Genomic DNA, 16,357 nt, shown 5'->3' with positions numbered 1-16,357 from the left:
TTTCCTCTGCTTCTTTGGGTGAGCAAAAGCTCCTGCCTATTAGAAAATCTTGCTTGTTCTCCAGGTAAGTTATCAGAACAGATCATAAGGATGAGTAAAATGACCTTACATATCTGCCTTCCAGATATCTGCCTTCCAGATATCTGCCTTCCTTCAAACTTGGGGGTCTATAGTCAGATTAATTACAGACTCAGAAGCACTCTATTTTATACAGACTGCCTGCAGCTACATAGGTTATTACCCTCAGGATCACTGAGATATGAGTACGCATGAGCATGAGGATGCGTGAGTATGCATCTTCTCCATGTTCAGAGGAGGACATTCCCTCTAGCGTGTTTAGAGGTACTATTTGGCAAGTGACAGTGAGAAGCTGTCTGAGAATCACTTCATTTCTCAGCCCTCTCACAAGCCTCTCTATTCCTGGAGAAAATCATTATAACAAGGCCCTGAAGGTAATTTTGGCAGATACCATCCTTTTCAGTTTCCTAACTACAGCAATATAACCTTTCTTCGTTGTTCCTTCCTCAAATGCAGACCACGGCTGAATGTTGTGTAAAACTCTTTGTCCAAGTTCTTTTGTTCTGTGAGGCCAGTGGGCTTCTGAGTTTTTCCATTATAAATCTTTTAGAAACAGCAATTAAGCTTATAGGGTCTCTTATACCACTAAAACTCACTGATCTACACTGTATTTTCATGGAAGAGTGAGCTAATTTCTCCAGGGTTTCCTGTTCAAGAGAAAATCTGAAGGTAAATGAACTTCACAGAGCAGGAGACAAAGAAATAGTGGGAGGAAAGGAAAGACTTGCTCCTGAAATTGCCTGGCCTGGTGGCCTGTCCTGTATTTGTCTAGAGCTCTGCTTTGGACTAAATCACCTGCTAGCTGCCAGGGGAACAGAGCAGCTGGGGAGATGGGCTCCTTGCTCACTCTGCAGTGCACATGCACACAAATTTGAGACTTCCTTCAAAAATCAAGGCTTTCATCTGAGAGAGGCAGCATCCCCGGGATATTATGAGCAAGAAGGAAATCTCCTTCTTTTTTTCAACTGAAGCAAGAGAGGGATAGGGAATGAGAAAAGCTTGAGAGGTTGAATGGAGCTGAGAACAAAAAAGTGAAGAATCCGTAAAATAAGAGCCACATGAGGCTTTAAAACTCAAACCCCAGTTCTGTAGAAATCTCTTTCACACAATCCTAATCAAACTCTCCTTGTTCCCGGAATAGCAGTCCTGTCTACAGAATTGTTTCCTTCCATTCAGACATGACTGCACACTGCAGTCTTGCTCCCTGCTAACCTCATTTGCTCTATATCCACTGTTCTTGGGAAACAAATTATGGCTCTGTTCTCTGCCTTTGCACAAACCACCCTCCTGCTCACAGGAAAACTCTTCAAAGATCAAAACGTTTTCACTTTTACTCCTATAAATACACCAGCTTCCCAGCCAGAACCTTCTTCTGCTGTTTTTGGGTTCAGTATCTTGTGGCTAGTCTCCCACAGCTGCTCTTGCAGTTCCTGGCATGTGGGAACCTGATTTCAATGGATATTAATTCTTGGCTAAGTAAGTCCACTACTAGCCATTAAATCTTAGACTAGAGAGAGGAGATCCAGTACCAATGCTCAGTGCTTCATAGGGGCACTTACTCAGACAAACCAGAAAAAAATTCAAAAGAGAAAATAAATCCTTACTGATTTTTTTTCTGTACTCAGTGTGTTCAAAGCAAAACCAAAGCAATTCTCCCAACCTCCTTACTGCACTTTATTTCAAAAACTATTTTTTCTTCCTACTTCATAATGTGTTTTAAATGTAACACTTGATAAATACCAAACATTAGCACCAAAGAACATAAGAGTACAAACCTTCACTTTGTTATCCTATACATGTGCACCTCTGCTTTGAAACCATCAGTCCACTGAGATTCAGGATATGCTGCTTCTTGTGAGGTGTGCCTGTGCCATCACATTTTTCTAGGTGAGAGGGGATCACAAAGTACTAATAAAGGTGCAGTGCACACATGCACAGATGTTTATTTGATAGCTCTGCATATACTGCAAGGAACACCTTTGGCCCACTGAGTTTCAGTGACCTGGACCCTTTTAGGCACTCTCCCACACAGAAAAGCTGAAGAGGAGACACAAGTCCAGGACAAGGCTCAAGATTAAAAGCTTGTTATTTCTATCTCAAGTTATGGTCACCTCTTCAGATTTCACTCGCTGCTTCTGAGGGTCTATGAGGCTCTTGACCCATCTCTGCATAAAGTACCCTTCCAACTGGTCTGTGCATTTGATTGTCTTCAGGCTGAGCTCTAAAAGACATATGGAAACAACACCATGGAAATAAACACTTGAAACCTCTAGCCCTGTAGAAAGAATGAAAGGCAAATGTTCTGCCTTGCATTTGAAAGCCAGGTAAAGCTTCCTGAATCTTTTAAAACTGAAGACACCACCCATTATTACTTTGTAGTTGTCAAGCATTAAAGATCAAAGTCTCTAACACTCATTGTGGTTAACATTTACTGACACAGAGGAGTTTCTGATTGGGCTTTTAATCCCCCTTCATTTCAAACTCCGGTGCTTATCACAGTCATATATACCCATGTACAAGTACGTTACAGTTAGCCCTGTTTAACAAACAGATAACTCAGTTTAACAAACAAGGTTGGGAAGCAAATATCAAAAACTGCCTGTCACAGCTGACAACCTTGCTCAGCTTCGCTTGTCCCTGGGATCCTAGACACTGCCTGTGTCTCTCTGCAGTTCTCTAGCACGCTTAGGCTGTGCTCCCTCAGTGTTGGCCCACATTGGCGGGGCAAAATACCTAGTGCTACGGTCCTGACGCCCACACTATTAATAGTTCTTGGAAGAGAGAATGGTTACTTTGGACTAAGTCTTGTTTGGTCTCAAAGACTGTATACCTGTGAGCAACACCTGCGAGCATTAGGTGCACTCCTGGAGCACGTCGGCTAGCCTACTTTCATCCAAAAGGAATCCACCTCTGAGTCTCCTCTGTGATGTGAGTCAAAATGCTGTGACTGGAGACAACCCAGAGATTTGCTTCAAAAGCACATAGCTGAGCTGAAGCAAAATGCACCCTGAAACAAAACAAAGCTGCCCCTGCACGCCACAGTACTGCAAGAGAGTTGGGATGAAAAGCTGATGAAGTTAATTCTTACCACAGTCTCTAAGAACAGCAGTACAGATAGGGCTTCTAGGACAGAGCTGTTGCCAAACTCTCATCTCCAGTCCCTACAATTGCTGGAAAAGCCAGATCCTCTTCTGCTCTGAGGGCCCTCAGTTTGTTGGTGAGTTTGATGTAAGGCTGGGTCTTTTCCTCTCATTCACAGCCCAAGATAGTTGCTACTTTCTGATTAAAAAAAAATCCCTTATAGATAAAAAAGGACCTTAATTGCTACTTTCAGTAGTTAGTCTCTGTATGTGCAGGACCAACAACATAGTGCACGGTGTTATCTAAAGAGGAGTTATTTGGTAAATAGATATTATACTGTAAGATAATATTTATAATTCACTATTAAGACTGTCTGTTGCTTTAGCACTTGCTCTCAAGGACACTCCAATACATCATACAGAGAATAATTGATATTCAGTGCATGTTGTAAAGAACAAATGGCTCAAACACGTGGAGCCAGGACATGCTTCCAGCAGAGACAGTGAAAGGTCTGACTGCAGGCCTTTCTCTTCGGACCGCTTTTCTATATGCTGTGCAAACTTGGTCTAAAACTGGGTCTAACTTACTGCTCTTTAGAGTGTGCTGAAAGTCTTACTGTTTCAGGAAAATAAGGAAACTCTTCCAGGGGTCATATTTATGGTGAATGAGGAGTTCCTCCTGAATGGTTGGTGTTACACAATTATTCTTTTCTATGATGTAGCTTTTTATATTGATTACGTAAGTTATACTGTTCTCTAGTCATTGCCGGAGGGTTGCAAAAGATCTGATGAGCATGACTGGTCACTTCATAGGCTGAGAAGTCCTGTAGAATCAACACTTGCCTGGGTTCTTCTGCACAGACAAACTAAAGGTGATTTTTAGGAACATGTGAAGTGTCTGGACCTCAGAATTTTAACAGGGCTCCACATATCCCTGTCCACTTCAGCAGCTCTGGCCTAAAAGTGCCACTGCACATACCCAGTAACTGCTTTAGAGTAATCTCATCTGCTTCACAGACAGCCCCACCTTTGATGGCTCACATGAACAAACTGGAAAGGGTTTTCCACCACTTTTCTCTAAAGCCCTGAGGTGCCATTTCATGAAAGACAAAAGGGTGGAGGGCACAAAAGGTTCAGTTCCTGATGGGCTTCTCTGTCCCCCAAATCAATGTCCACAGCTAGCTGTTACTACCGCTGCAGAGAGCCATCTCCAGGAGGAGGGGTTGAAGACTGACCAGACTTTGACACAGAACAGCCTTGTTCTCATAAACGTACTTCCCAGAAAAGGTAGAGTACTGTGACAAAGAAGTGAAGGAAAACTTCCCTGCTGCTGCCCACAGCTCTCCTCTTGCACGGATTCGAGTGTAACAGCCTCGAGACCGTGAGCCCAACCTGGCAGCACACCTCACTGCACTCCTCCTCCATTCCTTTGACTAACAACCACATGCACAATAAAAGGAGATTTTACTGTGCAGCTGTTCTCACAACACTTACCTGAATGGTCAAGGACTTCCCATGACATAATTCACCGCGTTTCTCTTAAAGGGCAGCCAAATAGCAAATATCTTAACATCTACCACATACTGTAACTGATGGGGCTGGCTCTAATTTTGTTAGTGACAAGGTGCCTCGTGCTCTAGCGGGTCTGGGGTATACCGAACTGAGGCCATCTTCATTCTCTCAAAACAGAAAGTTATACCCCAAATGATGCCCTTTCCCTTGCAGGAAACTTCCCCTTCTCCAGCAGTGCTATCCCTTCTTGACCAGGCTCTTGTCAAGACCAGACGTGAATGAGTCATAATTAGGCAGGACGGTGACACAGCTTTCTTCACCTGCTCTCTTTACAGTTCCTGCTACTGTCAGGTTTATTACACCTTTCGTAAGCAGGGGACAAGAGTACTGTGCATCTCCTTTGCTCAGACATGCTCTCAGTCTTTGCCTGCTTCTGCTTCACTCGAGTAGATCGCCAAACCGCTCTAACACAAATCTCCAGAGAGGAGCAAAATCATGACTTAACCTCTTCTAGTCCTCAAATTTATGCATATGCCAGTATGCCAGTAATTTTCTAATACTGCTAAAGCTGATGTGCAATATCCTAGGAATTTCCCATAGAGGAATTTGCACTTACAGACTCATAACATAAGCTACTGCTTTGCATTTATATAGTTAATTCATAACACGTCAATGAATAACATGTCAATGAAACATACCTGCATCAGTCAGGGACCAGGTCTTGTTTCTTACAAAAAGGCTATTTCTGAAGTGCTTGAAAATGTGTATGAGATAGCTGCTGTAATTCAGGCATGTAATCAGCCCTGCAGATTTCCTTACAGAATTGTCTCATTTGGTGTTTATTCCCGAGATGGGTGAAAGCACTCTCGTTCTTTCAAAATCCACAGCTTTGTGTTTGTGTGACTCTGTTTGTTTTGCTGGAGTGAAAAACAAACAGCTGGGAGTTATAGACATCTTTCATAGAGGAGAGACAATACTGATTTAATTCACAATGTATTTTGCTAACATGCCATTCTGCCAGATCCTCTGCTACCATTTATTCTGCTGTTCAGAGCATTAATTTACATAAATTGAAGCTCTCATCTCAGTAATTTTTAATGTAACAAGATTAAAGGAACAGAAACAGAGAAAGCACATGCAAAGCTAGACCCACCTGAACAGTTCATGTGCAATCAGATATACTACGAGCACTGTTTTTAGGCCTCAGGCTCCTCCTACAAATTCTAATCCTGAAATGCTGTGAGCAAATGACATTATTTGTCTTAGCTGCACTGGGAAATGCTCTTTTATCCCTTTCCTTTTGTCATATATGAAGGAGGTAGAAAAAAGTTAGGGAAAAATGTAAGTGCTTGTAAATACTCAGATGCTAAGATCCATTCTCCCCTGGGAACAGTTTAGATATCCTCATCATCATGATTATTAACAGCTTTCAATAGCCCTTGAATGAACAGTTTTAATACTCTAGTTAACTCAGTTCCAATCCTTAGCCACATTGATGTAACTACATTGATAAATTGGTCCCCCTCTTTTAAAGAATTTATATTATGTAAAAATTGATTCAATATGTTTGATATTATTTCCAAAAATGTTTAACATACACCATTATTCATATTACTCAGTTTGCAATGATTGCATTTTCTACTCTAGCCTGATACGGCTCACACAAGCTTCAAAATACAGAGACGTATTAAACACTAAGCCCCACAAACAAACCCTCTTCCCCTGATAGAACTCACCTACACTGTGTTAATGCCACCCCCACTTCCAATATACAGCCGATTTACATGAAATTACCAAAAATATTCTCTTGCAGCAGAAGAACCACAGGTAACTATGCAGTTTTAAAGGATTTACTGAGCAGGCCTACATGAGGAAAGCTCATATTTTCTTACTTGTTCTATGTCTTACACTAAAGGACTCCATAGTCATCGTCTACCTTTTTTTATATAAAAATTCTACTACTACTGGCTCCACTCAGCTTCTATGCCACTACTCAAAAGAAGGGCCTTGAACTGATTGCTCTTCCATTTGCAATTCATGTTTATCTTTACCTCAAGAAGGAAAATCTGGTGTGTATGCCCTACACCTTACTCACGCATTGTAGTAAATCATTGGAATGAACTTGTTTTTGTCTTCAGATGACAGAGTGGGCAGGTCTAGTGCCTTGATGCCTACAAAGCTTCAAGCAAGGAATGTGTTGAAGGTCCTGATTAATACTAAGTACTAAATCACACTTGGCAACCAAAGACAGCAAAGGGAAACTGTGTCCAAGAAGATGAGTTCATCTATCACTATGATGGACATGTGTCTCACAGCAAGCACAGCTTAGCTCCTGGACTCCAGTTCTATCCTGTAGCCTATCAGAAGCAAATTCAGAAACTAGCTGTACATGGTGTTTTCTGTTCTGGCTGCAAAGTCCAGAAATGTTTACTTAGGGTCTAATTCTGTCCCTTTTACTCTTTATAGACAAAAAAATCTGGCCATGTATGATGAGATATTCAATAATGAGCCAAGATGATATATATCAAATAATAATATTCAATATGAGCCAAGATAGGAGCAAAATTCGGATTTAAAGCCTCATGTAACTTCAAAGCACATACAACCCTTTGAAAAGACTCACTTGAAGACCTTACTCCTCTTTTCCAAATACAACTTGTTTAAGACCTCCTGGCCTTGGGAAGTTCAGGCTCATCCCTGAGAACTCACTGATAGGGAATGCCCAAGAGACAGAAAACAACTATAGAAAGCATAACTGCAGAAGACTTCTATCAAAAATATGCAGTTGAAATGAATATTGGTTTTGGTGAAACATAACTATTAAAAACATACTGTTTATTTTTAATGAGACCTGCACTGGAGACAGGCCAGCCTAAAGCATCCATTACTATGTTCTTGTTTTGGAACAGGGAGAAAATCACATTAGAGCTGCTAATGTAACCCTTGCATGTGAGGGGAAGGATCTACATTTCCTGTGCTGCTAAAAATCTCGCCCAGGAAAAAATCCAGCCACCCGAGTTATGCCTTCCTTCCCTGTTGTCCTGTATCAAAGCAGAGAAATGAAATCAAAACTTCACATGCCCAGGATAGGAGGAACTGCTGTTACTAAAACATTATTAAAAACACCAATCTTAATTTCTTGACTTTTAGTCATCTTTCAGCATTCCACTTGCTGCTAGGAAGAGGTTTAGAGATACGAAGCTCACATATTACTTCCTACCAGGCATTATGTGTAAATAAAAGCATCAGCTTCTCTTCACTCTTCTGAGTGGATTGAAGTCACTGGGAGTTTGCCTTTAAACACAGACTATGAAAATGTTCTTTCACTGCTGAAGAACTTTTCCTTTCTTATACTTTTCTTTTAAAAATTGTGGAAAATTCCTACTTCGAGACAGATGACATTACACAAACAAGTTACAGTTACTGACCACTGAGACACTGGAAGTATTAACAGTTTTACCTATTACTCGATCAATATTTCCTAGTGCTGCCATCAAATTGGACTGCAAAGGATCCATTAGGAAGTTTTAAGCGACATGTCAAGATCTTGAAACACTTTTCATTCTCTTAAATTGAGAGAAATAAAAGAACTTCTGTCCAGGTACTCCATTCATTATAGGACTGATTGTGTCACACTTCCACTGGAGGGAGAAGTGGAAATGATGGTTATTTTTTCTAACTGCTTCTATCTAAAACATGGTCCGGGGATATGAGGGACCTATTTGAACTCTTCTTGTTAGCAACGTTGGACAACAGGCAGATACTTGTAGAAATATTTGAACATGAATCTAGTACAGCATAAAGCAGCGTGATGCCTCCCAACCCCTGACAGTTCAGTAGTAATTGGGAGAGGGTCCAGGGAAGGGGGCTCAGGCTTACCAGGTGTCTAGAGCACAGGACCTGCAAGGAGAGGCTGAGGGAGCTGGGCTTTTTGGTCTAGTAAAGAGGAGGTTAAAGAACTAATCTAGTAACTGCCTGCTACTACTTGAGTGGTGGTGACAAAGGTTTTGGAGTCAAACTTTTCTCAGTAGTGCCATATAATAAAATAACAGCCACAAAGTGCGGTTTGGGAGGTTTGGGTTGAACTTTTGGAAATAATTCCTAACCAAGCAATTGGGACTCTACTGAAACAGCTCACCCCAGGAACTTGCACTGTCTCCGTCCTTGGAGGATTTTGACACTCTGAAGACAAAGCCATAGCTGGCTGAACCTAGTGGTGGTGACAGTCCTGCTCTGAGCACAACACTGGAGCTCCAGAGCTCCAATCCAACCAGCATTTCTCTGATTAACAACTAAACTCACATTCAGAACAATACTCCAGCACAAGTCTTCCTACTTATCTTATTCATCTTCTTTCCCCCCCCCCCTTTTTTTTTTCCTGAATTCAGCAGAAGCAGTACCATGGCTATTTTTTTTTCTAGTGAACAAGGTGATCTATTGAGACTTCAAGCCCTGATATTTATCCAAATCCAATGTGTGTGATACACACATTGCTGATTATAACAGCTTACACAGACTAGAATTAGGGGTATAGACACTTCTGACTTTAGACAAACATTGCTCCAGCAAGCCTAACAAAACCATGGGTTTCAGTGCTAAGCTACGTGCTGAGGTTGCTGTCTGGGTCCCAGGAAGGTTTATGCAGGCTGTATGGAGGCATTTGCTACTGCAGCTTTACTGCAGCTTGCACCTGAGCCAGCTACATTAAAGCCATATACTACAATTATACTTCCAGCTGCAGTAGGTATATGACACAAGGGGTTGCATCTCAAAAGAAAACCTAAATGTGTCCCAAAAGTCAGGCTGCTTAAAAACAATGCACATTTCTTAAGCATATGCCACATGCCAAAGTTATAAAAGGAATAGAAAAAAGCTTGTTATGAAAAATGTAATTTCCAACCTCTCTTGAAAGTTAACATCCTCATACCCTTGTAGAGACAATTAAAAGGAACTGGAAGCCTGCTAGTGGCAAAGTGTAGGAAACCAAGATCTAGCAAGTTACAAGCAAAGCTTTTAGCTTGCTTCCCAACTGTAAGTGAAACTGCAGTATGGCCAGAGCAGATACCTGTTAATTTTAGTAGGCTCTCAGCAAGAGTGCTCATTATTTCTACAGACAAGACATACCAGGGTCTGGAAAGACACTGCTGCCACCTACTGTGGCATTTTCCTTTTGAATATAAAAAAGCAAGCCCTCAGTAATGTTGCTGCCTAAAGCTCATGTTTTCTCACCGGATCTGTGTACTGTGATTTAGAAAAAGCTCACCCTCTCCAAAGGTTTCAGTCTCATTCTTGTTGGTGATACTTCATTCTGTTCTGGAAGTATTTCGTGAAGTGTGATGATGACTACAGCATTTAGGACCAAGGAGAGCAAAGCAAATTGCTTCCTACCTGCTTCCAACCTGCCGCTTTTGTGATTGACAGCGTTATGCAACACAGACAGCATTATGTGGCATTTACAGCATTAACTTCTGTGGTTGAAGCCTGGTTGTGACCTAGAGCTTATGACAGAGAATGTAAGGACATCTGCGTAAGATATCTACATCCTATGGCCTCACCCTAAAAGAATTCTAAATACTTAATTTCCTAATATTTAGGAATTTCCTAAATATTTAAATAGATTAAATCCAAAAACATTTGCCAGATTAATTTTTCAAAATTACAGTTCCATAAAAATGCTTTTTATTCCAGTTTAAAAAGCACTTTTAAATGCTTCATTTGTGTGCAAAAGTGAAATACCATTTTCAAAACAGCTCTCTGCAATATTGCTTCTACTCGGAAAATGTTTGGAAAAGTGGCACCTTTTTACTCAGGAGATCGCTTTTTTGTGACTTCTTGAGACCAGAGAGGTATCAAAGTACTTGATGTTTCTCTGCCTCTCATATTAAACACTGTGGCACTAGCAATGGGAAACAAATATGATTCCTACTTAACACTGCATATTATTAACACACGCAGTTGAGCCTACTCAGCTGCATTTCTGAAAATGCATATGCGATGGAGTTAAAGAACATTTCCCAGGGACTCTCATGTAGCTTGATCTGTGACTTAGAGAACATCATGCACTTCATAGTGTTGTCCATTTGTAAAGAATGGCATACCGGAAAGTTGCTTTATGGTGACACACTACCAACCAACTCCTTCACTGTTTGGAAATAACAGCATCAATCTTCTTTTGGAATAATTAGGCAAGGCACAAGCGGCCAGAGATGATGCTCCCTTTATAAATCAATGATAAATAATGTACACAGCAGATGCTTCCACCTGAATAGCTAAGAAATTAGAAGACTGCCAGTTAATAGCCACTGATACTAACACAACCTGGACAAAAAATGTTTTGACACTGATGTTTCACACAGAACCAAAACAAGCAATATCTGATCTGAATATGGCTGTGAGAATGCTAATAACACAAAGGATTACTCTTGTAATCATTGTTGCTGTTCTTGGCTATATCAGAATAGTTATCCACTGGATTTATGTGCAGAATCAAATGTCCAGAGCTTTCTTATGAAGAAAAGTGGACAACAGTGTAATACCATTATCAGTTCCTTCAGGGGGACTTTTCATGGTGGCAAGGGTTGTACACCATCAAAAGAGCAGTAAGCTAAGATTCTGCTGAGGCTCAGTGATGCCAGAGCTAAGGGTGTACTTTGTATTTTGCTTTTTATCACAAAAGGATAATGCAGTAGTACACTTCATGTTAACCGTTGACTAGAAATTGATGCAAAATTTGTTGTAGTTGATTTAATATTAATTTAGACTAGACTAGAAGGCAGTAAATATCAAACTGCAGAGCTCCAAGACTATCTCAGAGCCTGCATGCTAAGGAGTGTTTACCGTTATTATTGTAATTCAGGCATTTAATGCAGAAGTGATTACAGTTAAGGGAATAAGCATTCAGATAGTAACATGAACATTCCTGAATAAATAATTGGGCATATGAATATGTATACTTCAAGAAAATGAATATACACAAGCCGTATGTTTTGGTATTACTCTGGCAGAGAGGAATGCTAAAATACAGTTGGCCAGACTTCTCTATCAGAAGCACATGAGAGATTTGATTTAGCTGCCAGGCTGCAACATCCCTAAGAAGCACATAAAAGCAGCTGGAACCTACTTACTCAAACCTTCCAAGAAGCAAGCACTCAAGTATCTTCAGTACTCCAGAAAACTGTGTCCAAACACAGGCTCACATGAATGATAGAAGCTGTTACGATCAACTCTTCTCTTCACAAAGCACATGGGACTGCGTAAGAAAGAGCAGCAGATGCAGAGAAGTTTTCTTAACTGCTAAGTAGTCTGCAATTGCTAGCAAACATTGTGTCTCCCATCCAAATCACTAAGTTTCAAGAATGAGGACAAATTCAGCATGTGTTACAACAGTTCATACGCATTTACTATTAAATGTATAAAACATCAAAACGGAGCCCCTGACTTGCAAAACTTGTAAGCTGAACAAGCAGAACAACAACAGAAGCACGATACAGATCTGGAAAAACATGGAAACAAGTATTTCAATACTCAATTTGTAACCACCTAATCAGCAGCAAGGTGTTAAGGAGCAGCCACTGTGAGTCTGCCAAGATCAAGTCATGTCAAACTAATTTAACTGCTTTTGTTGGTAGCGTCTCTGGGCTATGGACCAGTTCTCCAACTGGTAGCAGGAAATGGAGCTTTAGAGACTAGGGGAGACTTCTTATCAGAAAGCTACTGGGAACAGCAGTGCCTACAAGCAGACAGCGGCTGCTGGGACAAGGGTAGAAAGAGAACTGCAGAGGGCCCTTCAACTGGGAGCACAGAGAGCAAGAGCAGAACGAGGCTCTGGCTGCTGACAAGCACACTCTCAGGTCATCACTTCTGATTTTCTCCTGCCCTAAGTCTAGAGTGGAGGACAACAGAAAATAACTGTAGAGTGCTGTGACCTATTTGAAGCACAGCATGTTAAGGAAGTTTTTGATGAACGTTAAATTAAAGTTTTAATGTTGAGAAAAATGTAAAGAAAGATTAAAATAGATCAGGTAGGTTCAGTCTAGGGATGACAGCTGATGAGGACAGTCTTCATACACATGATAAACTAGCGTAAAGAGCATAGACAGAGCTATTTGTAATTGATCTAGCCTATGACAGGATATTTACATCAATTCTGTATGTTTGTGGAATAGCTAGAGTAACAGTGAAATGCTAAAAGAAACAACTCAAATATATTGTGGAATCTGCTTTATGGGAGGCTTCTGAATATGAAATGGCAAACACCAACAACACACGAACACCAGTTAAGAAAGTTCTGTACATATTTATCTGCTTCAGTAAAAGGGAAATTGAACAGAAGACCTCTACAGTTTCCCTCCAACACGTCTTTGATTCTACAGCTAGCATGGATAACACTTACTCTTGCATGAAGACGTATCTTTTTTTAATCTTACAGGATGAGAAAATACTTAAAAAGAATGATGTAGATTTTTAGCATAAATACGGTAAAATAATTCAAATAACTTGCTCTTTGGGTGTTAATACTGTTATTCCGTGTTGTTACATCATCAAAACCAACAGCTCAACTAAAATAACAGCAATTTCCATACATTTTCTGAAGAGATGCAGAGTTGCTAATACACTAACATCAAAATAATTTATTGCTAATGATTTTATATTACAATTTAGATTAAATGCTGTTTTCATATTAAAGACAATCAGAAGAAAATACACAGTAAAAACAAACAAACAACAAAAACTAGAATAAACCTGGAGTTTTATGACTGATCTCCTGAAAACAGTAATTCCAAACCAGACTATTTTATTTCCACTTGTCATTGAAATATCTATTTGTTTTCAGATCAGAGTAAAATCTGTGAAGACAGAATACTTAAAAACTGTACATATGACCTATTTCAAAATTACTGTTCGGATGCTTGTAGGTTTCAGGAAGCAACCTACTAGAGTCATATGTATAAAAATAAAGAAGTGTCTTTATAGTAAGATATTCATTTGTTCAGATCAGGTCTCTTGGGATACAGCCTTCTATCTGGATTTCAGCTGGCCAGCCACCATACCTGTTGTTATTGTCAGAATGGTTTATCTATTAAAAAAAAAAAAAAGACAAAAAAAAAGAAGTTTGGTTTACCTTTTACAAACAAGTTTGTCACATTTTGCATAACAGAAGGGGGGAAATGGAGTAAGACTACGAAGCTAACAGTTATGCTGGGCATCTTGCTTGTCATAATGGCTGAAAATTCCACCAGTATCTCTCTTACATACAATGCTGTATTTATTTCCCAGATGGATGTCATAACAGACTAAATGGATTTTTTCTTCCTGCAGAGGCTCTGTGATACTAACGGTAAATTAACTATGGAAATTTCACATGCCTTTGGAGAGACTCAGTGTCATAAAGAGAACAGAATTCTGAGTTCGATCTTTTCATTTCTGTTTATCTCCCTGTCATGCAGGAAGAACAGCAGTGGACTTACAGCAAGCAGATAAAACAAAGTCCCGGATGAAAACAGAAATATGATATATAAATGGCATCTTTAATATTCCTGAAGCTTGAGGGCAAGTTATTCAGACCAGCTTTGTGATGCAGTCATTGCTTTGCCTGCACAGTAAATATGAGACATCCCAATTTTCAGACCAAGCAGCCTGGAGTTTTCAGCAGCCCTTGGAACTGTCCTTCCAGAAAAAAATGTAAGCCTCTGTACAGCATGTCAGGTTGGATATTTCAAAATTGAGACTCTCTAGAATCATTTATCATTTCTGTAAATATGCTGTAGAAAGAAAAAGCAGTCAGAAAATGATTTAGTGCCGGTGTGGTAAAAGTCTTATTGTACACGGCCCAGATCCAAATGAGAACACATCAGAGAACTTGTTTTGTACAACTGGGACCTACTAAAAAGACTACACTTACTTTAGCTCCACTACTAAATCTGTACCTGAAAGGCATACCTGAAATACACACAAATACAAAGTGGAAATATAATGAACCTGACCTTTTCTGTTTGGATATTATCTGGCAGCTTGAAGCCTTTGGCAGCTACAAAGGCCCAGCTTGACCTAAACTTCATATTCTGTATTTCTTTACTTCCAAGTTTTTCTAAAACTTTTTTGGCATCATCCTTCAACCTAGAAAAAATTAGCATAAAAAAGTGTTAAAAATGCAGGAAAAGGGAAAGAAAAATGATGAGAAAAGCTGAAAAAGACGACAGTTGATTCAGGGTTTACATAGTAGGTCAGCAGAAGCAAGGAGAAGTCTAAAACCTTCTCTCTCTTGAGAGCTTAGTAGCACACCATGAAATTCACAAAGCAAAATCCTTCTTTTCTTCTTCCTCTGTGAATTCATTATGTTAATAGAACCTGTTTGCAACACTGCAGCAGAAACAAAAAGGCATCTCAAATACTATTTTGACATTTAATATCCTTTTAAATAAGGATTAGAGCATGAAGTTTTTAATCAATCAAATGTATTAAGACTTCCCCTGTATAATTATATATCCTTACCATGATCATAGATTACCTTATCATGAATTAAAACTAAAAATCCTAAGATCTGAAAGAACTTAAAGAACCCGTGTAAGATGTACAAAGGAATACACACTAGATATGTTATACTTGGAGCTGTGTACCCCATCTCAGCAGAAAGTTGTGACCCAGAGGTATCACAGGCCCTTATGAGGACAAATAGGTGGCTTTTAAACAAATATAACACCATCTGTTCACCTTTGAAAGTGTCATCATATATGGTATGGGCAAGCACGGAATGGATCTGGATTCAAAATCTCTGAGAGAGGAAACAACAACAATCCTATAGAACAAAACAATTTGTTGCTTTATAGTATTATGCATTTGTGATTTTCAAGCTATTCATTACTCTGTTCCTCAGCCTATCATGAATGACTTGCTTACCGGGTGCTTCCATCATCATGGGTCACCATGAAAAGCAGGGATCCTTGTGGTGCATTTTCAATGAAAGCCACCATCTCTGCAGAGTGGTCTGTTGAAACCATATACAATTGATAATTCGTGTTTCCCTGACATACACACATATCACATGCCATTTACTTTCTCTTATGTTCAACTTGTTCTCAATTTTTGGCCTTGTCTGTTCAAAATGAGATATAATTAGGCAATAAGGCAATACTCCTCTTCACAGGCAGAGGGTCTAATCCTGAAAGGTGCTGAAAGCTGCCAGCTCTTACTGAAGGCTGTGAGAGCACAGGTTGATTTGCAGTTCTCAGTAGTACACAAAAGTATTTATTCTGAACTTCAGGAAAAAAAATCATTTAGACTCAAGACTGTAAGTATAATTTAAGTTTACCTCATATGGTATTATACATACAAGCAAAACATGGAATAGCCCAGAAGTCCTTGCCATTCTATGTCTTTATTTTTGTGAGCTTCCTGCTGACTAAGCCAACTAATACACCAGACTGCATGCCCATTTTTATTAAGAGAGCAGCCTATCTGCAGCACAAAACTATTTATTACTTTTGCAATTGCCAGACATACATGAGACACTTTTACTGACCATACAAACAAATATAATGCAGTCCTAGAGAACTTATGGTTTAAATATTGTATATAAAACTTTACCCACATGATTAGTCCCAAAATGATTAATAGGTTTATTCATGCACATAAGGTCACGAGCATTCCTAAGTGGTCAAAGAATCAGCTTTCAGTACCTCACAACCTTC

At 39.7% G+C, this 16,357-nt stretch overlaps 1 protein-coding gene across 2 annotated transcripts in view; it reads right to left on the bottom strand.

Annotated features, from left to right (window-relative positions):
* Window positions 1-13,475: 13,475 nt before the first annotated feature.
* The window catches only part of BACE2 (beta-secretase 2), a 73,560-nt gene continuing 70,678 nt past the window's right edge, over window positions 13,476-16,357 (bottom strand). For both annotated transcript variants that reach the window (XM_062573738.1, XM_062573754.1), the window contains 3 exons: window positions 15,567-15,654; window positions 14,654-14,786; window positions 13,476-13,746 (listed from right to left, as the gene is read on the bottom strand). In XM_062573738.1, coding sequence (XP_062429722.1) covers window positions 13,660-13,746; window positions 14,654-14,786; window positions 15,567-15,654 — 308 coding nt within the window. In that variant the 3' untranslated portion in view covers window positions 13,476-13,659. The remainder of the gene's footprint in view (window positions 13,747-14,653; window positions 14,787-15,566; window positions 15,655-16,357) is intronic.

This window comes from Rhea pennata, chromosome 1 (assembly GCF_028389875.1).
Source record: "Rhea pennata isolate bPtePen1 chromosome 1, bPtePen1.pri, whole genome shotgun sequence".
Taxonomy (NCBI): domain Eukaryota; kingdom Metazoa; phylum Chordata; class Aves; order Rheiformes; family Rheidae; genus Rhea; species Rhea pennata.
This window is presented reverse-complemented; position numbering and strand designations above follow the sequence as displayed.